General features: G+C 46.4%; 1 protein-coding gene across 3 annotated transcripts in view; it reads right to left on the bottom strand.

The window, feature by feature from the left end:
- Positions 1 to 26,092, bottom strand: part of NUP188 (nucleoporin 188) — a 642,545-nt gene that overhangs the window by 567,457 nt on the left and 48,996 nt on the right. For 2 of the 3 annotated variants that reach the window (XM_069237029.1, XM_069237030.1), the window contains exons 2-5: positions 24,705 to 24,759; positions 22,050 to 22,123; positions 8,092 to 8,176; positions 7,385 to 7,465 (exon numbers count right to left, since the gene is read on the bottom strand). In XM_069237029.1, the coding sequence (XP_069093130.1) occupies positions 7,385 to 7,465; positions 8,092 to 8,176; positions 22,050 to 22,123; positions 24,705 to 24,759 (295 nt within the window). The remainder of the gene's footprint in view (positions 1 to 7,384; positions 7,466 to 8,091; positions 8,177 to 22,049; positions 22,124 to 24,704; positions 24,760 to 26,092) is intronic. The other variant, XM_069237031.1, reaches the window with a different exon arrangement.

Below are 26,092 nucleotides of genomic sequence, written 5' to 3'. Positions count from 1 at the left end.
AAATATTCCCTTAAATCCCAATGCCTATGCCTCCATCTCACGTGACCCCCTTAGCACGAACACAACACATGCGTATGGTCCGAGAGTATCCTGCCCCAAATTTCTACATTTTCTATTCTCCCCAGCATCTTTTACCCATCAGCAAATAGTGAATCCACACCTTCAAGGCACTGCATTACATAGGACCAGCATATCTCAAACACCGCCTCACCTACTACAACCCTACAGACGTCTCCGTTCCTCCCAGCTCACCCTTGCAGCCGTCCCCAAGATCCGGAAAACTACAGCAGGAGGAAGATCATTCTCCTACTTAGCAGCCAGACGTGGAACACACTTCCCCTCAAGCTCAGGCAGATGCATCACTGAAGCAGTTCAGGAAGGACCTCAAGACCGGCTCTCCGACTTGAGCAGCACAGCTACATTTAGCGCCTTGAGACACTATGGGTGATTAGCTGCGCTCTATCCATGTGTGATTGTTTCCATAGAACATACCCAAAGATATCAATCAGTCAAGGAATTGCCCTTTTTCATGCAATATTCATACCCAAGAGGGTCGTGGGCCAGACGCTGAAGAAGCGGCCCTCTAAGCTAAAGCTCCCGCCAATGATGGCCTGTAATGGCTAACATCCTGCCTCTCAGAGGGACCCGAGGACCCCAGAGGTGCCCATGAGGTGGCTGGAGGGCCTGCGGTAACCATGAAAGGGGCAACAAGTGGTGGTGTGGGGGCTCTACCGTGGCCGCAACAAGATGACATCCATTGTGCAGTGGAAGGTGCAGCTTTGCGGTCACTGAAAGAGAAGCACTTTGAGCTGGAGAAGCAGAGAAAGGGCTGCTGGGGGCTCTGCCTTGCCGCCCGTCTGCACACCATGACTGGTGCTCAACCCTAGGGGAAAAAATAAAAGAGTGTAGTGGCCCGGTGGGGTGGCCTATTGCCCGGTGGTCACAGCCCCTGCTTGTGCCCCCCTGACACTGGGAGCAACAGAAAGGTGATTCCCAATGGCTTGCCTTGCAAAGAGGCCAGGTCCTGACCCAGATTGTCCCCTGCAGGTTACGACCCAATGGAGGCCTTCTGAGCTGCACTCTTGCTGCAGCCCGGGATGCCACCTTCACCTGCCTCTGTTACACCCAGAGTGCACAAAGCATGATGTTTCTTGAGGATAACCCCAGAACTATGGTGGACATGGTCCACAACAAGGGCCCCAATGAATGACCGACAGACTGGAGAAATACACCTTTTGCTGTGCCCACACCAGACAGGTGAGGATATGGGGTGGTGCTGCCGCATCTGACCCTCAAAAAGCGATTCCCATCCCTGAAGGAAGTAATAGATAGCCCTAGAGAAATATCGTATGTGGCAGATCTCCAGAAAACGTACACAACAGCGAGAACCACAGAGCACACATAGCAGGAACACTCAGAGGCCATCCACCATCTGAAGATGGATGTTTCTGCTCTCACAGCGACTACCTGCACGCCAGAGCTGAAGATACGTAGAGAAGGTCCAGGTGCAACTAGGTACAGTTCGTGGGCCTCCCCGAAAACACATAAGGACGGAGTGTAGAGTGCTTTGTAGCAGATCCTCTCAAGGAGTTGGTCGCCCTGGGCCAGCTTTCCCAGAACTTTGTGGTGAAGAGGGCACATCAGGTTCTTGTGCTCCGCTGAAGCTCAATTTTTGAGACCTGGTCTTAATCTTGAGGGCGGCCTGGCAGCGAGGCTACCTAACGTTTGAGAATCACACAGTGAGAATATTCCCGGACTACACGCAAGAAGTCCAGGCCAAAAGCAGATTGTTCAACAAAACCAAAGCAGAACAGCAGTGGCGAAACATACAATAAAGGATGCTGTCCCTAGTAGACAGGAAGTCACAGTTCTTTAGTACACCTGCCGGCCGAATACCTACAACACCCAACAATGGTGTGCAGCTAGCTAGACAGCAATACCAACAGATACTAACCGACAAGGCCAGGGCACTTGATCAAGCAAAGCAATACAAACTATATGAGGTAAGCAAGAAGGAAAGCAAACTGCTAGCCTGGAGAGGGGACGGTCAAAGGTGGGCCCACAGAGCTGCCACCTCAACTGGGGAGTTAGTCCAGACCTTTGTACTGCATTTTGAGAGACTATCACTCCAAGATGGACTGCACATAGGTGGAACTATAGCACTTCTTCAAAGACATCCCTATCCCAAGTTATGATAGGGAGGACAGGAAGGAATTGGGAAACGAGTGGAAAGGGGTGGAAGAAGCCACATGGCAATTAAAATAGGGTGAGATACCGAACCCCAATGGGCTACCGTCTGAATTCTTTAAAAGTTTAAGAGGCACACTCAGTGGGCTTTCCTCCAGATGAACATTGATGCCCGGTGGGATGTTAGACACCGGTGAGACGCCCGGACAGCCAATCCTGTCGCGATCCACAAAACTGGGAGGCCTACAGAGGGCTGTGCCTCATACAGGCCACTCTCCGTACTGAAGACAGAAGCCAAAATCTCGGCAAAATGTAATGGTCCGTCGTTAAATACGGGTAATTGAAAAACTGATAGTGCCTGGCCAATCCAGCTTTATGCCGCACAGATCCCCTCAGCATATTTTCCAACCTTTATATGGGATCATGGCCAAGAGGCCGTTGACATTGGAACCCACGGTGATTTTCTCTTGAGGTCAAAAAGGCATTTGATTTCCCTGAATGGTGGTACTTAATAGCAGTATTGCAAAGAATGTCCTGAGATTTCAGGCTCAGCTGTGGCACGAGACGCGGATGCTTGCTCTTCCCTCTTATTTGCGCTCACAATGGAGTCTCTGGTGGAGTGGGCTAGAAGGGATGCTCGCCTTCGGGCGCTTTTAAGTGGAACCCACGGCAAAGAATGTCATCTCCCTGTACGCGGATGATATTGCCCTTTATTTGGCCGACCCCATACAATCAAGTCGCAGACTTCTGGAAATACTGCTGAATTTTGCAAGGTATTCAGGAGTTAATATTAACTGGAAGAAATCGAGTGACTACCTGCTTTCGGTGGTAGAGCCCCGACAGGCTGGTCATGCCCCGCGTGATGGACCCGGGATGGGTTAGAAAAATTTGGGGATTTTCATTTCTGGGTATCCCAAAGCGTTTATGCTTCTTAATCTATAATGAATCCTCCGAGAATACAGGGCTGATGTGTCCCACTACAAGCACTTGCCAGTCAGTATCGTTAATGAAAAAAGCAGCACTATACAGAATTATAGCGCTAACAAAAATCTTATATTTGTAACAAAACACTCCTTACGAAGTCCCAGATAGATGTTTTTTTGCCATCAAGTCAGTCACAGGAGCGCTGCTCCGGACTGCGGAAGCACTATGGCCTGGAACAGGGTCAGCAGTGGCCACGCTGGGATGCCGCCTTGTTGAGAAATGTCACCAGCTTCTGTGATTGTTACAGCCTTATGTCCTTCTATACAGGGCTCCAGTGTTTCAACTCTTATGTACTGTTTCTCTGCTATGTAACGTTCAGCATGCTTCTTTGGACACATCTATAAAACTGTGTTTAAAACAAAATAATGTTACCCAATATCCAACACCTGGTTATTGCTCTGCTGTAGTTATACTTGTTACTGTTGTGTGCTGGAGTTTCACTTTTAGCTACTCCAGATGTATGTGGGGTGCAGTCCTTGACTCATGGCCACTGTCATGCATTTTACAACAGCAGAAGGATGAAAGTGCAGGACAGGCTTGAGGGAGAAGATGACAAATTCCACTTGTGCCTGCGCTTTTGGCCATTATGAGTCTCCTCTGACAGACGCATTTGTGTGCATGTGCGCCCGGATGTCCCTGTATGGACAAGGGTGTCCGTGTATGTGTTCTCACTTACAAGAACTAAAACTACCACTACTTCCAGCCACAATTAAAACAAAAGGCACTCGTAACTAGCCAGACCAACTCACTTCTGTAAAGCTTGCTTATTTACCTTTCCCACTCTAGCTATGGTTTTATGAAACTTATTTAACTTTTTACTGGTGTGGGGAAACTCCCAGGCTCTTGTTTATTTTTTTATTTACTTTCCACTTTCATACAGATCTACATATATAGTAGCTGCATCCTTTACTCTTCTTGCTATTTTATTTACAGGTCTTTTTAAAGTTTTCCACACCTTTTCCAATGTCTTGTTCTGATATCTCAGGCCTCGTTCCATGTACCTAGCAATGTTTTTTTTTCCAAATAAAAATATGATGTCACTAAGGCAAAGAAGGACTGCTCCCAAATTTAAATATTATCAAGCAGCATGGGAAACCATACGTTATACCAGTTTATGGCTTCTAAGGACGGTGCTAACCTTATGGACCTCATGGCTCCTTAAAATAGGATAAACATTGCTGTTGGCTAGCTCCAAGCTCAAACGGCTGTCCTTATTTCACAATATTAAGTGGCTTTCTTCGACTTCATGCCCGAAAACCTTGATCGCCTCTAGGGCACTGGCAGTATGAGTGCAGTGCAAAATTCAAAATACAGCACGTTACACATGTATGGGAGCCTAACGGTGCCCTACATTAATTGGGGGTTTTACAGCCTTAATACGTTTTCCACTGTGACAACATGATACTTCTATTATCAAAAATATTTGTTTACAGGAAAGGGTCGAAATTTGTTTCCTATACAACCAGGAAGGACTTTTGCTTTACAATTCGACACACTATGCTAGAGAGCAAGTAACCGCAGGAAGCTGGCTCTTTATGTGATACATCAAATAACTAGCTCACCGGTCCAGGGGTTCCCCAGTGAGAGGACAGGGCTTGCTATGCAATCCCAAAGTGCTCTGTTTAAGGGTAGTGTGGTCGAGCACACTTGGGCTTAACACAGAGGAGTGCAGGACATCTATACACACACATATTAGTCAATAAATGAAACACACAACTCAAGAAGGAGATCAACACCAATTTATAAAAATAGCCAGTATCTTTATATGTGTTTAGGCATCAGAGAAAAATCTTCCAGGAAAGTAAATTTTTAAAGATAAGTTATTTTCACTTTAGAAAGTGCCCACTTAATGCAATTTCTGAGATCTGCAATGTTATCTTATGGGAACAAGAACACCTTCTGCAAACAGGTATAATACAGTGACTTGCAAGACCAATCTCCAGCAGTTAAGGTGAGTGGTGAGCAAGGTCCAAGGCACTACCAGTAGTACAACACCAGCAGCGCCACCGGAGTGGCTGGGTGCAGGGTGCTAAACAGTCGGGAGTCCAATGCGTTTCAATGGAGATCAGTCAAAAAAAAAAAAAAAGGCTGCAGGCTCCAACTAGGAAGCCAGTCAGGTTGAACCAACAGTGGGGCCCAAGCCTCACGATGCTCCTCTTCTCTCCATCCTAGGAGCGACAAGTGCAGAGGTATGTTCAGGCGTCGGGTTTTCCTTATCAGAGTGATTGAGGTAGAGTGGGGCCACATGCAGGGACTGCAGGCGTAGTCTGGGAGTCGGAGGGGTGAAAACACAATGGATTAGGACTCTGGAGGGCCGGGGAACCTTGTTGGCACTGGTGGCCCACTCCAACTCGGGCCAGAGGAGATGGGTGCAGTGGTGGCTTCGAGTTTTGGTGGTTCAGGATGCCTTGGAGCCTTTCTTTGGAGTTTGAAGGAGAACAGGTCTGCTGTTCATGGGACGTTATCCAAGGCAGGCAGTCCTCCTGGGTTTCTGGAGTCGACGAATCGACTTTAGCACAGTTTTCAACAAGGAATGCGGACAGGCAGGCGGGGTTGGTACCAGGTCAGCTGCTGCTTCTTTCCCAGATCTTCATTGTCCTTGGTCTTCCTAGGTCATCAAGATCTGCTTCTCTGGTGCCAGGGACTCCCCTCAATACTGAATTTAGGTGCATTAGGGAAGTGTAGGTTAGTAGCCGATGAGCTACTGACCCCTGGGAGTCACTACACCCCCTATATGACCACTTCCTGTGGGAAATTTGCATAACCCTGTCCCAGAATTCCTAGGTGTGCCTCCACAGATGGCTACCTCTGAAAACTCATGTTCACCTCGGATTAGCCTACCTTAGGTGTGGAACTAGCATGAGGGTGGCACGCCTACCAGACTAGCTAATTTTCCCACCTGTCCAGCTACCAAAGGGGGCTCTGGGCAAGGAAGACTACGGGAGGAAGTGTTACAACCTCTTCCCGGACAAGTTTTTGTTCTGGTCCTCCTGAGAGCAGAAGCGTCTCACCTTAGGACATCAGAACAGTGTCTTGGGTGGCAGGCTGGCAGGAGCCAGTCAGCAAGCACACCAGAGGCTGGTAGGTTTTCAGGGGGCATCTCTAAGGTGCCCTCTGGGTGCATGAACTGATAAATACATCACCGGAATAAGTGTGGGTTGATCAACATGAGATGTTTGATACCTAACATCTCTATTTTCAGTGAAGCCATCATGTAGCTGGGGACCTCGTATTGACCAGTGTCCAGCACATGTATTTAAAATGGCTTCCCTGTTCACTTACTATGTCTAAGAAGCGACAAAGACATAGCAAGGGCATATCTACTTGTGCAGATATGTCCCCACATGTAATATGATGCACTCTGCCTTACGACTGTAAGGCCTGCTGTAGGGGTGACTTACAAATATTACATGTAGTGTTTAGGGGACATGGTACACAGTGAGCGTACCATATTGTGTTTTCACTTTTACAGAGCACCTTGTCAAGCAGCCTACAATGGCAGTCTGCATGATTTTGATGCTGGGTCCCTCAGAGTGGCACGAGTTGGGCTACAGCTCTTAGGGATCCTCTTCAGTACCCATGCCCTAGGTACCGAGGGTATCATTTACTAGGGGCTTACAGAGGTGGTAAAGGGTCTGGTCACTTGGGGATCAAGTGACCAGGTGTCTTGTCTTAGGGAAGGAACACTGGCACTGGGAATTTGTTAGCAGGAACTCTCTTCCAATAGCCAGGCTGCCACTAACACAAGCATGGATAGACTCTCTTCCAGTAGCTGGGCTGCTACTAACACCAGCATGAACCAATTCTCTGCCAATAGCCAGGCTGCTACTAACACACGCATAGATGGACTCTTCCAATGGCCAGGGTGCTACTAACACACGCATAGATGGACTCTCTTCCAATAGCCAGGCTGCTACTAAAACAATTATGGATAGACTCTCTGCCAATAGCCAGGCTGCTACTAACACACACATGGATAGACTCTGCCAATAGCCAGGTTGCTACTAACACACACATGGATAGACTCTGCCAATAGCCAGGTTGCTACTAACACAAGCATGGATAGAGCTAGTAGCCAGACTTCTTCTAGCACAAACGTGGAAGCCTGAGTTATCAGCGGGTTTCATAATTCTGATACACAGAGACATTTCTGGCTCAAAGGGATCATAGTCAATGTCTGAGGAGGTGAATTGTACGTGAACGATGAACTCACCTTGAATGAATCTCTGGTTCCTCTGTAGTCTTCTTGAAGGTAGCATTGGACCAGCTGCACACTCTGCTCTTCATCTAGACCCTGAAACAATGAGAGGCTCAATAAACGACTAAACAGTGACAGAATCAACGCTATTTCTGAAGAGTGGCTCATCTCCACATGCTGCGGAATACAACAGACGTAACCCTAGGACAGGCTTGCACCAGACAGCAACTTCCAAGCGAAGCTCTCCACTCAAACATCAGCAAGCGGCTTTCCATGCTACCCCAGTCATGTGAGGGTACCAGTCCAGCAGAGCCCAACTGCCCTCAGCTCCTCGCAGCACTGCAAACAAGCACCAACAAGCAGCTGGGTGCACTACCCACAGCATGCCAGGGCATGCATGCATTTGAGGCCCACTGTCGTCAAGCAGTGAGCTCAGATAAAGGCACTACATCCAAGCCCCAGCGAGCAGCTTCATCATCTCAATATACATCCAGTCCTCAAGCACTACTGCATCACTGCTACAGAACAGGAGTGTACTCAACCGCAATACAGATTCACCCCAAGACTCAACACCACTGGTCTGAGCAGCAGCACACACCACCGGCCACCAGATGTCACTGCATAGATATGGAGCGACTCTTACGGGTCACAACAGCACTGCCACCCACAAATCAAATCATCTCATTCCTAGCCTCCTATGGCGCCGGGCACAGTCTACTTACAAGAAACTTGCTGATGCGCAGGCCCAGCTCCTTCAGTGAAGGGGCCACATTCTTGTCATTCTTGACTTTTTCTGCAGAACTCGAACTAAGGAGAGGGAGACAGTAAGTATCTTTTCACCTTAAAGAACTGCACACTGCAGCCACAAACACTGTGCATTGAAAGGACTTAATGAAGAAAAAGCTAATGCATCTTAAAGAAAAGAGCAACACTAAGTACAGTACAGTCCTCAGGTAAAGCCCTGTCACTGGGCCCATTTCTGGGCACAGCTGGGAAGACAGCCTAAGAATATAATTGGTAAAAGAGCACAGACTTTCACACTCAGAGTGTCATGCTCTAGCACAGAGTCTGCTCCTCGGTGCCGTCAGATGCTTGCACCTCTGTCTTGAGAAAGATCTACATTGATTTCAGTAAGTTCCAGCCCACGTTTAAGATCCTGGAAAGTATTCACCTTGACAATATCGGTCACTGGTGTAATGCTTCATATTTTATAGTAATTTTCTTAGCAACACACAACTTACTGTTAGCTTTAAGTATATAAAATCTAGTCCTGCCGAATATCTGAAACCTGTTAGTGATACCCGAGGGGAAGAAACATGTTGACGGTTCAAACACGAAGACCCCTATTATAAAACTTACTGTATTTATCATGGTGACAAAGAAATACAAATTAAAACATAGTGCAGCAACTCCTTCACAATGGTATACATTATGTCCTAATGTTGCACTGACAAATTAAGCAAAGCTCTGACATCAAGGCACACTAGCCGAGCAGCAGAGCACTAAACCTTCTCCTGGGTGACATATCCAATCCCACAGGGCCCCTGAAGAGCAAACTAGGAGCACACTATGGGCACAAGCAGACAACCACAGTGAAGAGCAGATTGTGTGGGACACACTTTAAACGGTTAAGGATTTCATTTGCAACTATACTTTAATAGGAATTTGTGGCTGATTCATCTCCAGCGTCTCATGTCATGTGGTACTCATCTCACATGTTCAGGGCCTCCAGTACTTTTAGTGTCAAATAAGATTACCAATCTTATACAGTACCACCTTGTATATAGATACGGAGCGGAGGGCATTCAAACAGTGGGATCTCATCAGGTTCATTTGGCACCCGATGATGATGACGAAAATCAAATGTCACTGATCAGCAAACAGAGTTTAATCTTCACTGCCGCCAATTTTACCGGCACATTCAATTAAAACACACTCTTATGCCATACACCTCTGCCCTCGAGGCACTCCCAGACCACATCCCTCTAAAAGCCAGAATCATGCAAGACCCCCCTGGAGATCACAAAATCTGTGTGAGGCATGGGAACGCGACCATGGTTCATTGACAGACTACAACTGGTAGGAGGCACTGGAGTCCCCACAGAAGTTGGCTATAGCTACCTCATATTTCAGCAAGTTCACCTCCATCACACTTATTTCACTAGGGAAAGTTTGTGGAAGATGGGGTGATCGCTTCACCACACTGTTTTTGGTGTTCTGTTCTGAAGGAAGACTTCCTGCACATCCCTAGTAACCCTAGACCACTCATGCCCTACATCCCTAAGGACAGAGAAGGGGAGCATTCTAAGAGCACTGTTATGGCTCGGCTTTATACTGGCCAAGCGTGACAGAGCTGTCCTGGAAGGGTGCTAAGGCCCATCCCTGGCAGGGTGGAAGGGCATGGGCCTTGAATGCGCTATTTGCCAAGGCCCAGGCTAACCCACAAACACGGGAAGATTTGGAGGAACTGTGGACCCACTGTACCTTTTACTGTTATGATATAAAAGCCAATAAAATGTTATATGGGTTCATTTTAAAAACTGGGGACATAGGCACAAAATAAACCCCCCAAAATAAATATGACTGACAATCCATAAGGACAGGTCCCATAAAACTTGCCAATGTAAGCAGCTAGCCATTAGGGTAAGCCCTACTAGAAAAAGCCTCAACCAATACTCAAAGTTCTCACGGAGACCGATAACCATGAGGCCAGAGTTTAAAAAAAATATTAATAATAATAACAATAATATTTTTTTTAACATGACAATCATGTTGACTTTACTGCATTCTTCAACACAGGTGACATATTCGGTGCCTGACACGAGGAGCTCCAACTTGACACTGTGGCTGAATGAAAGATTAGGATATGATTAAAACTGGTCTTTCTTCTTTGTAGCACAATGTAATGCCGAAGGAGGTTTGATAGCTTCCACGCGGTCTGACATGGGGTCTAGATGAGAAGTTCCAGACAGCACCAGAGGGTTAAATGATCTAGATGAACTGAGGTCACTGATCAAAACAAATTAATATCAACACACAGCTCTTGTTTTTTCAGACATTGCAAGATCAAACAGAGAGCGTTCAGATAAACATTCAAACTATGGTATTGTCTCCTTCAAGTTAGACACTTCATGTGATGGTCCAACTGCTAGTACTTTTCACAAGGTCTATATCTAGAAGACAGTCTAATTTTGCTACGGAGTTCTGGTGGCTGCTGTGAGAAAGTAGCCTCTTTCTAGCCTTGTTGCCCCCACTTTTGGCCTGTTTGTGAGTGTATGTCAGTGTGTTTTTACTGTATCACTGGGATCCTGCTAGCCAGGACCCCAGTGCTCTTAGATAAAAACCTATAAGTCAGTGTGCTTTGCCTGTCTCACTGGGATCCTGCTGGCCAGGACCCCAGTGCTCATAGTTTATGGCCTTATGTGTATGACTGTGTAGTGCCTAACTGTGTCACTGAGGCTCTGCTAATCAGAACCTCAGTGCTTATGCTCTCTCTGCTTTTAAATTTGTCACTATAGGCCAGTGACTTCATGTACCAATTTCAATGTAAGTCCCTAGTATATGGTACCCAGGTCATTGGGGTTCCAGGAGATCCATATGGGCTGCACCATTTCTTTTGCCACCCATAGGGAGCTCAGACAAACCCTCACACAGGACTGCCAATGCAGCCTGCGTGAAATATTGCACACACTATTTCACAGCCATTTTCACTGCACTTAAGTAACTTATAAGTCACCTATATGTCTAACCTTCACTTGCCGAGGGTTAGGTGAAACGTTACTAGGAGTGATGGCACCCTTGCACTAGCAAAGATGCCCCCACATAGTTCAGGGCCATTTCCCCAGACCTTGTGAGTGCGGGGACACCATTACACACGTGCACTACATATAGGTCAATACCTATATGTAGCTTCACAATGGTAACTCCGAATATGGCAATGTAATATGTCTAAGATCATAGAATTGTCCCCCCATCCCAAATCTCGTATTGGGGGAGCTAATTCCACGCATCCCGGGGGCTCCACCATGGACCCCCAGTACTGCCAAACCAGCTCTCTGAGGCTTACACTGCAGCTACAGCTGCTGACACCTCACAGACAGGGTTCTGCCCTCCCGTGGTCTGGGCAGCCCACTCCCAGGAAGGCAGAACAAAGCATTTCCTCAGAGCAGGGTGTTACACCCTCTCCCTTTGGAAATAGGTGTTACAGGCTGGGGAGGGGTAACCTCCCCCAGCCTCTGGAAATGCTTTGAAGGGCACAGATGGTGCCCTCCTTGCATAAACCTGTCTACACCAGTTCAGGGACCCCTTCTCCCCTTCTCTGGCGGGAAACTGGACAAAGGAAAGGGGAGTGACCACTCCACTGTCCATCACCACCCCAGGGGTGGTGCCCAGAGCTCCTCCAGTGTGTCCCAGACTTAAGCCATCTTGCTTTGCAAAGTGTGGGGGCACTCTGGAGGGCTCTGAGTGGCCAATGCCAGCAGGCTACGTCAGAGACTCCTCCCGATAGGTCGATACCTGATAAGGTAGCCAATCCCTCTCTCAGTGCTATTCAGTGTCTCTTCTGTGGGTTCTCTTCAGATTTTGACTGCAAGTTTCTTTCAGGAATTCTCTGCAACAACTTCAGACTCTTCTGACCTCGGATCAACCGCAGCCTGCTCTAAGAAACGCCATAACTGCAACAAAGTGTCTACAAGAGACACTTTTCTTCAGCAACCTCAGCTCAAAGTCAGCAACTGCAACAGTTTCCACAGTGTGCATGCTCTGGAGACTCCCTGTCTTCATCCTGCACCAGAAGAACCGAAGAAATCTCCAGTGGAGTGACGGATCACTTCCCTGCTCCAAGCAGGCACCTTCCAAGGCGATGTCTGGTACCCTGGGACTCCTCTCACAGCGACGAGCGTTCTCCTAAGGACACAGAGGGTGGACAGCATCGACAGACTGTCCTGGGGTCATACTGACGTAATTTGGAGGAGGTAAGACCTTGCCTTCCCCAAGAGTGACGGTACCCCTGTGTACTGCATCTTCTTTGCCTCCTGAGGCCTCTGTGCACTCTTTGCAAAATTTCTTCGTGCACAGCCTGGCCCAGGTCCCCCAGCACTCCATCCTGCGACGCTCAACTCGCCGAGATGTTCTCCGGCGGCGTGTGACCTTTTTTTGTTGTGCTGCATCAACCCTGTTTTGCACCTCCTTTGAACCCGGATTCTGTGGCTTCTGGGGGTGCTGGCTGGCATCCTGAGGGCTCTCTAAAGTGCTGAGAGCTCCCTCTTCCCCCTCACCCGGAGATGAGGCCCCCAGGTCCCTCCTGGGTCCATCCAGCGCCATTTTGATGCAAAACGCACTTTTGTCGTAGCCAAGGCTTGTTGGTGCCTTCTAACATGAAATCTCATCTGCAACCATCTTCACGTCGTAGGACATCTTTTGCATCATGCAGAAACCCGCTGGCATCTTCCTAGGGTGCATTTCTGCAGTCTTCAACTAACCGGGGACTCTTCTTTTGCACCCTCTTCTGGGATGGCAGAGGCTCCTGTCCTTCCTGGAACTTCTTTCGACTTCTGGACTTGGTCCCCTTCCTTTGCAGGTCTTCAGGTCCAATAATCCAGCAGTTGTTCTTTGCAGACTTGGTTGGCTGCTGCAAAATCCCAAAAACGAGGTGTAGTGTGTCCTGAGGAAACTTGCAGTACTTTATTCCGGCTTTTCTGGGCTCTGGGGTGGGGTAATTGACTTACCTTTACTGTATTCTTACTCTCCCAGCGATTCTGCACACACTACACTTGTCTAGGGCGAAATTCTTGATTCACATTCCACTTTCTTAGTATATAGTTTGTGTTGCCCAAGACCTATTTTCTCCCATTGCATTCTATAGGATTTTCTAATGTTTGCATTGTTCTATGACTATTTACTTGTCTAATTTTGGTGTCTAGTGAATATATTGTGTATAATACTTAGCTCCAGAAATAGTATTGCCTCTAAGAAATTTCTGGTACTGTGTCACCCCAAATAAATACCTTTATTTTTGTTAACACTGAGTATTGTCTATACTTGTGTATAAGTAATGTGTAATAAGTGGTACTGCATGAGCTTTGCATGTCTCCTAGTTCAGCCTAAGATGCTCTGCTATAGCTCCCTCTATCAGCCTAAGCTGCTAGAACACTACTACATTCAGTAACAAGGAATAACTGGACCTGGTGTAAGTACCTAAGGTACCCACTACAAACCAGGCCACCCTCCTACAGTTGCAAAGGCATTATACTGACCCAATTCCATTGTGGTCATTGTTATAAATGTCTCGTAGGAAATTATTATCCATAAATCTATATGTACTTTTTATATGCTTGCCATGACAATATACTAGGGATACACTTCATGGTACCCGAAGATTATTCTAAAACGTTAACCACTTTTCTATGTAGGCAGTGATTGTTTTGGTTCACTAGCTAGAGATCTAATAATTGTACCATATCACAAGAATCTCCAAGGGAACTCACTCGCAAAGAGCCTGATCGGTCATATACTCAGCATGCCAAACGCCATCTTGACCACTAGTAAGGATGTGCGGACCACCACTTATCTAATTCATTGGCAGGACCCGATTCTTCAGTCCCAAGTCACACCTGACAACGTCTGGGGGTTACAGTCTACAGGGATCAGCACTGAATAAGGACCAGGAGCTCTCTTTGAAGGTAAGGCACTGGTTTCCGCAAAGCGGAGCCCAATGTAAGCTATGCTTTCCTGCAGTCCACATTTCCCTCTAAAAAACAAGTACGTTGCGAGTACATGTGCTTCTTTACTAGCTCCCATGCACTCCCATTTAATTAAGGAAGGTGTATGTGCTCACGGTTGGTGCAGGTAGTGCTGTTATCTCTAGACGCGTGTTTCTGGGTTTAGCCCTTCATCAGTAATGAGCAGACTTAGTGGACAGCGGTTGCTGGTATGCTGCCCACGTCTTCACAGGTCACACTACCACTCCACAGGCACACAGGTGCATCCAAGGAACTCCAGCAAGTTTGGAGTAAGCATACTGCATTTACCAGGACGCAATGGGGTGAAATGTGCTAGGATGTGTTCCCTCCCCTCTTACGTTTGAAAGACTCCCATGAGCCAATGAGCCGATGATCTCACCTGGGATGCACCTGTGTGCCTGTGGAGTCTTACTGTGACCTGTGAAGACCTGGGCAGCATTTCAGCCACCGCAGATTACTTTTGCCTGCTCTCTACTATTTCTGCTCTCTACTGACGAAGGTCCTAACTCAAAAACACATCTAGAGATAACAGCACCAACTCTGGTGAAACACTAGAGCAAGTTTGAATTAAGTGTAGTGTACTACATTTACCAGGATGCAATGGGGAGAACTGCGCTCAGATGAGGAGCAGTGAGCTCCCTCCCCCCGGGTGTTTAAAAGGCTCCCTTGAGCCAATGAGCTGACAAGCTCACCTGGGATGCACCCATGGAGTAGTACTGTGACCTGCACAGACCTGGGCAGCATATCAGCCACCCCAGATTACTTTTCCCTGCTACTTCTGCGCTCTACTAATTAATTGCTAAACCAGGCTGTGCCTTGGGATAAAAGCATTACTGGCGCCAACTCTGGTGAAACACTGCAGCAAGTTTGAAGTAAGCGCACTGCATTTACCAGGATGCACCAGGGTGAACTGTGCTGGGATGAGAGGCAGTTCTCCCTCCCTCCTTGCATTTTCATACACAGACCATCACCAAAAAATGACACTTATGTCCATAACGTGAAAAGTAACATGGCGCTGATCAAGAAGCAATTTTTCCCAGTGTACCATATTGTCATTTTCTAATCAAACCTCCTTCCATCTTAAATTAATATCAACCACTGGGTATTATTATGGGCCACATTCCAGGCCAGACCAACCACATATAAACCACGTGTAAGGTGGCCTTTTCACAGACTCAGAAGGCGCACTTACAGCCCAAACATACGCATCGCCAGACGTGTGTTGAGCCTCATCAGAAAAATGACACAAGTCACATGGGGCATGGAACACATTTGGCTCCTTTAGGGTTACCCTTCAAGCAGAGAAGGAAAAACCTTTGGTTCGGACTGTCCCTCTGGGAGTCGAAGGCTTGATGTACATATAGTTGATCCCTGTCTGCCATAACAATAAACAACAATAAAAATTCTGTCCTGGAATGCAGTGGAGAGGAATGATCAATGAGGGATGCTAGAGAGCACGGATATCATTTATCAGGCATCCTGGTACTGGCTTGTGCCCATCTCAGATGGTTTTACTAGAAACAGTCAGCTAGATCTTGCATTTCGTGGGAACCTGGGGAGCCTGGAGGCATTATATAAATGTCTTGTCTCCCCTCATGTGGGGTCATCGGGATAGATGCTTTGAGGGTACAAGTCTTGAAGTTTTAAATGAATACCCTTTAATTTTTAATGAAAAGGACTTTGTAGACACCCCTGACCCACCACTGAGAAGTCAAGGCTCGGGACAGGGGTTTCCAGGCCTGCAGCCTGTGGAAGTCTGAAGAGAGGTCATCTCAGAAGATATCACAAAAAGGAAGTTACACAGAACACAAGCCCTTCTTTAAAATAGCTCTTTTTTATCCAAATTATTTGTTTTAGGAGAAAAACAAAATATTTCTGATGACAAATGCAACAGAAAGCCCGGATGTAGCCAACAGACTAACAAGCCTCCATTAACCAATCTTTGAGCTGGAATAGGACATCCAAAAGTACTCTATAACTGCACACACACTCAGTCCAGCCTCAGCTACGAATGGTCACACTGAGACCGCACACACTGGCAAACTCCCTCACAATCATGGACACACTGCCAAACTCCTTCACAATCATGGACACACTGCCAAACTCCTTCACAATCATGGACACACTGGCAATCTCCTTCACAATCATGGACACACTGGCAATCTCCTTCACAATCATGCAGCACACACTGGCAATCTCCTTCACAATCATGCAGCACACACTGGCAATCTCCTTCACAATCATGCAGCACACACTGGCAATCTCCTTCACAATCATGGACACACTGGCAATCTCCTTCACAATCATGGACACACTGGCAAACTCCTTCACAATCATGGACACACTGGCAAACTCCTTCACAATCATGCAGCACACACTGGCAAACTCCTTCACAATCATTGACACACTGGCAAACTCCTTCACAATCATGGACACACTGGCAAACTCCTTCACAATCATGCAGCACATGCACACAAGCTACCGAGACAGCACACACTGGCAAACTCCTTCACAATCATGGACACACTGGCAATCTGCTTCACAATCATGCAGCACACACTGGCAAACTCCTTCACAATCATGGACACACTGGCAAACTCCTTCACAATCATGCAGCACATGCACACAAGCTACAGAGACAGCACACACTGGCAAACTCCTTCACAATCATGGACACACTGGCAAACTCCTTAACAATCATGCAGCACATGCACACAAGCTACTGAGACAGCACGCACTGGCAAACTCCTTCACAATCATGGACTCACTGGCAAACTCCTTCACAATCATGCAGCACATGCACACAAGCTACTGAGACAGCACGAACTGGCAAACTCCTTCACAATCATGCACACAAGGAACCGAGACAGCACACACTGGCAGACTCCTTCACAATCATGGACACACTGGCAAACTCCTTCACAATCATGGACACACTGGCAAACTCCTTCACAATCATGCAGCACACACTGGCAAACTCCTTCACAGTCATGCACACAAGGTACAGAGACAGTACGAACTGGCAAACTCCTTCACAATCATGCACACAAGGTACAGAGACAGCACACACTGGCAAACTCCTTCACAATCATGGACACAAGGTACAGATACAGCACACACTGGCAAACTCCTTCACAGTCATGCACACAAGGTACAGAGACAGCACGCACTGGCAAACTCCTTTACAATCATGGACACACTAGCAAACTCCTTCACAATCATGGACACACTGGCAATCTCCTTCACAATCATGCAGCACACACTGGCAATCTCCTTCACAATCATGCAGCACACACTGGCAATCTCCTTCACAATCATGGATACACTGGCAATCTCCTTCACAATCATTGATACACTGGCAATCTCCTTCACAATCATGGACACACTGGCAATCTCCTTCACAATCATGCAGCACACACTGGCAATCTCCTTCACAATCATGCAGCACACACTGGCAAACTCCTTCACAATCATGGATACACTGGCAATCTCCTTCACAATCATGGATACACTGGCAATCTCCTTCACAATCATGGACACACTGGCAAACTCCTTCACAATCATGGACAGACTGGCAAACTCCTTCACAATCATGGACACACTGGCAAACTCCTTCACAATCATGCAGCACATGCACACAAGCTACTGAGACAGCACGAACTGGCAAACTCCTTCACAATCATGGATACACTGGCAATCTCCTTCACAATCATTGATACACTGGCAATCTCCTTCACAATCATTGATACACTGGCAATCTCCTTCACAATCATGGACACACTGGCAAACTCCTTCACAATCATGGACAGACTGGCAAACTCCTTCACAATCATGGACACACTGGCAAACTCCTTCACAATCATGCAGCACATGCACACAAGCTACTGAGACAGCACGAACTGGCAAACTCCTTCACAATCATGCACACAAGGTACCGAGACAGCACGAACTGGCAAACTCATTCACAATCATGCACACAAGGTACCGAGACAGCACGAACTGGCAAACTCATTCACAATCATGCACACAAGGTACCGAGACAGCACGCACTGGCAAACTCCTTCACAATCATGCACACAAGGTACCGAGACAGCACGCACTGGCAAACTCATTCACAATTATGCACACAAGGTACCGAGACAGCACGAACTGGCAAACTCCTTCACAATCATGGATACACTGGCAATCTCCTTCACAATCATGGACACACTGGCAAACTCCTTCAAAATCATGGACACACTGGCAAACTCCTTCACAATCATGCAGCACATGCACACAAGCTACTGAGACAGCACGAACTGGCAAACTCCTTCACAATCATGCACACAAGGTACCGAGACAGCACGAACTGGCAAACTCCTTCACAATCATGCACACAAGGTACCGAGACAGCACGCACTGGCAAACTCATTCACAATCATGCACACAAGGTACCGAGACAGCACGCACTGGCAAACTCCTTCACAATCATGCACACAAGGTACCGAGACAGCACGCACTGGCAAACTCATTCACAATTATGCACACAAGGTACCGAGACAGCACGAACTGGCAAACTCCTTCACAGTCATGCACACAAGGTACTGAGACAGCACGCATTGGCAAACTCATTCACAACCATGCACACAAGGTACCGAGACTGCACGAACTGGCAACCTCCTTCACAATCATGCACACAAGGTACCGAGACAGCACACACTGGCAAACTCATTCACAATTATGCACACAAGGTACCGAGACAGCACGAACTGGCAAACTCCTTCACAATCATGCACACAAGGTACCGAGACAGCACGAACTGGCAAACTCCTTCACAATCATGCACACAAGGTACTGAGACAGCACGAACTGGCAAACTCCTTCACAGTCATGCACACACTGGCAAACTCCTTCACAATCATGCAGCACACACTGGCAAACTCCTTCACAGTCATGCACACAAGGTACAGAGGCAACACGCACTGGCAAACTCCTTCACAATCATGCACACAAGGTACAGAGACAGCACGCACTGGCAAACTCCTTCACAATCATGCACACAAGGTACCGAGACAGCACGCACTGGCAAACTCATTCACAATCATGCACACAAGGTACTGAGACAGCACACACCGGCAACCTTCTTCACAACCATGCACACAAGGTACCGAGACAGCACACACTGGCAAACTCCTTCACAATCGTGCACACAAGGTACCGAGACAGCACACACCGGCAAACTCCTTCACAATCATGCACACAATGTACTGAGGCAGCACACACCGGCAAACTCCCTCACAGTCATGCACACAAGGTACCGAGGCAGCACACACTGGCAAGCTCCCTCACAATCATGCACACAAGGTCCAGAGACAGCACTCACTGGCAAACTCCTTCACAATCATGGACACAAGCTACAGAGACAGCACGCACTGGCAAAATCCTTCATAATCATGCACACAAGGTACTGAGACAGCACACACTGGCAAGCTCCTTCACAATCATGCACACAAGGTACCGAAGCAGCACGCACTGGCAAACTCCTTCACAATCATGGACACAAGGTACTGAGACAGATAGTAGATAGTCGACAAAGCTGAATACAGAGCTGTGGCCCCTTGCATCCAACACTCTAGAAGCTGAGGCAGATCTTTCAGGTTCAATGCCCCCACACTTGGGAACTCTCTGCCATCGACCTCAAGGACAACAGACAATTAACTTACCTTTTAAAAGCTACTCTGAAACGTGGCTATTCGACTATTAACTCCATGCAGTGTTTTTCCAGTAGTGCTGCGTTTGCAGAGCTGGGAATCCTTCGGGTCGCCACAAGCTTTACAAGTTCAGATAGTATGTTATCAAATCAATGGCTCTGTCACAAAACACACTACTCTGCACCCTAGAAACATGCAGTTGTGACCCAACATTGCCACATAAGACACCAACCGGAGGTTGTAATTTATATATAAAAGCAGAGCAATGAACAATTCATTGATCCCTCAAACATAGAAAATATCAGGTGGCACACACCCCTATGTAGAAAAAGTACCACAAATATCTTCCTAAAGTAAATTCTATCTATTTTCACAGTAACCCAGACAAACTACTTGGATATGTAAACTACTTACTAATCACACAAAACGAAACACCAAGAAAACAAAGGGGACAATGAAACAACGGTTCATCCAGTTGAATGGACGGCTTCCCAGAAACTGGTGAAAGGGCGCCAAGATAGAGAATTCATTACATGCAAAAACAATGGAGGTTAGGGTTACGGAATACAAACAGCATAACAACTAGGAGTAACTCCAAGACTCTCTCACTTAGTTCGGCTTCAAGAATCTTTAGATGTCCACAAGAGAAAATATGTAGACATTGTCCATATCTGTTTCAGATACAAAAGACTCAAACAAAGAGGATGCGTTGTTGTATTAAATATATTACCTACAAATTCTCTCTGCCCTTGGGCTAAAGAAAGCAACAACATCAGTGAATAATCTATGAAAGGACCAACAGCTTGGAACCCTAGAGATCCAAGCTACAGACCATCAGAGGGCTTACACATGTAGTAAATCCTACGTGTTCTTAGCATGTATCATTTGTAGTAAAAACAAAAAATATTTAGGTTACATTACTAGAAGGAACAAAATTTAGAAGTGGTATAATTTAGAAAGCATTAAACAAGAAAGCCGGATCTGACAGCATAATTTTAAAATACTGACACACGAAGCGAATGCTAAGATACAGATCACAACTAACCCTAAGTGGCATGGCGTGGACAGAAGGGTGAATCATAATCACACAAAAGTTATTGGAGGAATTCTTGGAAATCCTCTGATCACTCGCACTGGCAGCATCCCAACCCATAGTTCATCGCCCACTGTGCAATTGAAGACAGAGACCGACCTGATGTAAGTCAGTAGAGATCCTGCTCCTCATTGGAACAGTCCATCCTGAACTTGCAAGAGATTCCTCTCTGGAGAAGAACAAGTACAACTCCAGACCCGTTTTGCAAGCATCCCATTCAACATCTGTTGTGCGTTTTATAAAAAAAGCTGAACACGCCAACTCAGCAAACTGTTACAGAAGGAGATATGACAGCAATTTATGCAATCAGGCAGACATTACGTTTTTCACTGGGGTATACGTGCTGACAGAGCTCAGGCTTCAAGGAAAGCAAAACATCTTTCACCAATAGGAAGTCCTGGGAGAGACCTGAACAGACCAAATGGTTTTAAAGTCTATAGGAACAGCGGTACAAGCTTATCTACAAGGCCCAAACACACAACCTTTCAAGAGTTTGCAGAAGTTGGCATCTCTTCTCCACAGGGGCTGTCTTTCAAATGCCTTCTGAGGGATGGACCCCACCCCAAAAGGGTTACTGAAGGCTCGCTCCTAACCTATAGCAGCCAGGATCTATAATGGGATTATAGGGACTTTAATGAATGGAATAGCCTGAGGCAGTGGGCCAGAAATAAATGAGAACATACCACTCAAAGGAGAATGTTTCATCTGAAATGGGGACAAACAGAAAAACAAACATTGGCATGTTGGCACAGAACGTCTAAATCAACCACTACTGGCTCTCGGCTGTCTTCAACGCAGCTCTCAAAGTTCCAAATTTCTAATGGTCTTTGCATGAGTTGTGCTCCCACCTCCATCCGAGATCTTTCTTTGATCTTTGCATGGTTTGACCTCCTCGCCCTTAAATTCCCCATCTATTGAGAATTCTATTCTAACACAAAGAAATGTCATGAATCTTAATTCTCTATGAACAGAAAAAGCATCCAAGAAATACAGCTGATCGCACGTTGTTCTGTTTCACATTGTTGGTAAAACAAACACACACTCTGAGACTGGCATATCCAAACTCCAGTAATGCACCTTCGAGCTGAAACTCCCTTAACTAAAATTCAGAGTGCAAGTCATCTCACGACATCCACCTTTGTGAAACAGTACAATACCTGGGAGGTCTGTAGTAGGAAAGTCCATCCAGCAGTCGCTCCCAATATCTGTTCAACTCAGCATCGATCTGCGACTGGAAATGAATAAAATATGCTTTAACAAGTGTAAAAATTCACATTAGGGACTCAAATCACTGCACTCCGCATGTGTCAAGAGACATAATTCCTCCCTCATACTGAACAACACGGCATCACAGCTCCTTCCTCGCAGGGCTCGTAATACGGGGCAGCCGCTCTCACACAGGGTTAGTTTCTCGCTCAAGGGGCGGTTCACAGGTAAACCTCCTTCCTCGCAGGGATCGTAAGACGGGGCAGCCGCTCTCACACAGGGTTAGATTCTCGCTCAAGGGGCGGTTCACAGGTAAACCTCCTTCCTCGCAGTGATCCTCTCAGGTTATGTTAGGCGCCACTAGCATCCCTAAAATCAATGCACCCTGCAGAACTCATGACGCTGCAGGTGGGTTTTTCAGATTGCCTTTATGCCGAGAACTACCCACCAAACTCAACCAAGATGGGCAGTCTTCCCAAACTATAAAAGCATTTGCACTATAAAGTGGGAGAAGCAGTTGGGAGACTCCATGATGGCTTTTTCATCTTAGAATTTATCTCAACAAATCTAGAGGTCACAAATACTACACAAAGTGATAGAAGGAAATGAGTCCTTCACTCCTCAGATGACTATGTGGCCTTAAAAATGTTCTGTAGGTTAGTTGCAGTGAGTTTTGGCAGACACGCCAATCGCCTGCTTAAACTGGCTTAGTTATACACTTAAGCCATTTAGTCTTGAGGCCTAACTGGACAAAGAGAGACATCACACTGGGGAAATGTCCATGTATCAACTTCCCAAGCAGTTCTAGAATATTAGCACTCCCGGGACCCCAAGTGCCGTCTGCACATCAGCAGCCTCTCTACACTTGTGTTAGCATTTTACACACCGTTCTGCACAATATCCAGGGTTTTCTTTCCTCTGCTTCCAAGAAACATCTTTACGTTCACACATTCCATGCACTAACACCCAATGCAGTAACTCTGAATCACTTTACAATACAGTAACACTTGTGCCTCAAAGAGTTAGAATACAAAGGACATAAACATAGGGGTTTGGCAGATTTCTTACCTCCCACCTTTATTCCAGACTATTCCTGTTCTCACTTAGGAACTGCAAATACTGCTGGGTGCCTTAAATAAGGTTAGATATTGAGGTTCACCCTCAGACTCTTGAGTATTCGGTGCAAGATTACATCCACATACTGGAGCTCTATTAGGTGCTGTATTTAATGATTTATATATTTTTTGAAGGTTCAGGTTTAAAACTAATCACATTAACTCAGACTTAATGTCAAGTGAAAACAGCAATAGTCTGGAATTGACAGGGGGGAGGGGTTTAGGTTAAGAAATCTGCTAAACCCCTAGGTTTATGTCCTTTGTATTCTCCTTCCTGCAGCAGGTCGAATACGCTTTTTTAAGGCTATCACTCTAAGCTTTATTCGACTTGGCCCCTGCCAGTTGTTAGAGTAAGAATGAAGTAACAATATGCTGAAACCGGGGGACGTCATACAACTTCCTTCCTGGGCATCACCTCGACATGGTACCAAAATACCTGCCCAGTGCAGAAGGGGCAAAACTCGCCCTGCTCCAGAGCGAGGGGAGGTGACTTGCAGAAGCCTACCTGAGCACTTTTAAGCAAATATCTTCACTGGATGTTGCTTTGGAGCAACTGGCACATTTCAGTACTTTTAAATCCAAATTCAAATTAATTGTATTTCTGTGATTCAGGCCTGTGTTTAGTTACCCATGGTTTTCTCACTGAAAACCAGTGTTTTAAATGAGCCAACTGTCAAGCACTAAGTACTGGTTCTTTTTTTATTTTGAGAGGGAGGGTACCTGCACCTCTCAGCAGTGGTACACTACTTATAATCAGGACTTTTCAGAAACAAGCAGGTGCTCTGGCATAGCGTTCCTGCACGTCTAGGTTTTCATTTCAAGCACTGCTGAAAGCCATGCTCCGCCTCTGGTGCCTCATGAGTGAGCCTTCACTGGTGTGTATTTGTTATTCCAGACAGCTGAATACCTAGTTGGGACGCGGCCAAAATCCACTCATCAGTGTAAGACACTGAACTAAGTGAGGGGGGACTTCACTGCTCAGCCTCTTCATCAGAGATGTCTTCCTGCAGAACAATCACTTTGTCTGTGATTTCTTATTTCATCTTCTCTCGTGACTGGTACCTACCCAAGAGGCTTAAGAGGTAGCAAAGGCCTGTCAGTCATTTATCCACCCTAAAGTATGGCCAATGACACAGACTAGGGTACAGAGCGGATCTACAATGCATGGAGACCTGCACATAGTTAACCTCAGAGCATATTAATATCGGCAGGCTATAGACCTTATCTGCTGTGCACCATGAGGAAGGACCCTCCCAGGGCATGGAGATACTCAAAGGTTTCCTAGATGTGACATACACTGACCCGATGCATTTGAGAAGGCCACCATCTCTTTGGAAACAAACTTTTCACCATACCACTCCCATATTCTCATTGTTAGGACTGAAGTTACTCATTCTCCAGGTCATAAACTGATGTGTTCTCCATTGTGGTGAGAGGAGCTACAATGGCTCGAAGCGAAAAGACAAACTGCGAATCACTGCAGACACTTACTGGTTCTCTTAAAGCAGAACGTCCCAACAGGATGGTCCACAATTCCCGACTGCTGCTGCAAACACAGAACTCGGATCAGTGGTTTGGAAAGAAAAAACACAAAGAAAGCAACCACATATTGTCCTAAAAAATGCCCACATGTTCACAATCACCTCCCAAACTCCATTACTTGCAACATTATGATGCAATACTGGAGACCACCAACTTGAACCATCTCTGCACTTTAATTCTGGTTAATCCAATAAAGCATTACAATCTATACCGTCTGAATCTATGACGGGCAGGCGTTAAACATATGGTCGGGCCTCTTAAAAAGCAAGTTTTCAACATGTGTCAAGTCCCATCTTTTTAAGCGGACGAGGTCTTCAAAAGTCACATTACATTTTACATGAAAGCTGAAGACAGACGACAGCTGGCAAAATAGGATTTGCAACTGCCCGAGTTACATTTTTAAATAAAAAACGGAATAAAAAAGGAAGAGTTTTTTAGGAGGCATCGTGGCATTTCCGAAATGCAATCAAATCAAATCAATGCTTCTCTGCCACACCTAGCCCACGTGGTCAAAGCCAGAAGGACAGAGGGAGGGAAGGAGAGCGCAGAAAAAAACAAGAGGGATGCAGGGAAGGAGGGAAAAACAAAGAAATATCATATCTGGAAGGGAACTAAAACAACCAAAGTCAGAAAAATCTAAGTGACACATGCACACCAAAAATAAACTTTCAACTAAGGTGTGGCAGGTTTAAAGCGGTAACCAAGGCGGAGATCCAGGGAGAGGGGTCAAAAGCTATGGAGACGGAGGGTCAGAGGGAGGGAGGTGCAAAGGTAAGAAGGTCCAGGTCTGTCACACAATATAACGGAGCACACAGCAGTCTGATCATAACATCTCTCTGCCACCGCGAAGTGTGTCTGAAACAGGAAAGGGAAGGGAAGGGAAGGGGTGAAAATGCACGGCCTGCAAACAGATGCGGCATGAAGGAGAGCTACCTGCGAAAGAACTAAATAGGGCGAGCAGCGGAAGGACACTCGATGGAAGAAATGCATCACTCAAGCTGTGCGTCACCTCAGGGACAAACACACAAAAAGGAAATAAATCCAGCACGTGCCTTCAAACTAAAAGCACAGAAATAGGAAGGATGGTGAGCAATGAGCAGGATCGAAGCCCCCTTGAAGTTGACAAAATGCATCACATACGGCTGCGCATGCACTAAGGCGAGATCTAATGACTTAACTTCAAAAACACAACTCAGCCAGAATAAAAGAAATCACAAGAGGAAGCCATTCCTCGCTGCTAACTATGTTAATATAGTAACTGAAAAAACAAAGGTTACAGGGGAGTTATAGTTAGGTTCACGTTTTACCGGCACAAAACCACAGAAATTCAGCAGTTA

This window comes from Pleurodeles waltl, chromosome 6, assembly GCF_031143425.1.
Source record: "Pleurodeles waltl isolate 20211129_DDA chromosome 6, aPleWal1.hap1.20221129, whole genome shotgun sequence".
Lineage (NCBI taxonomy): Eukaryota > Metazoa > Chordata > Amphibia > Caudata > Salamandridae > Pleurodeles > Pleurodeles waltl.
This window is presented reverse-complemented; position numbering and strand designations above follow the sequence as displayed.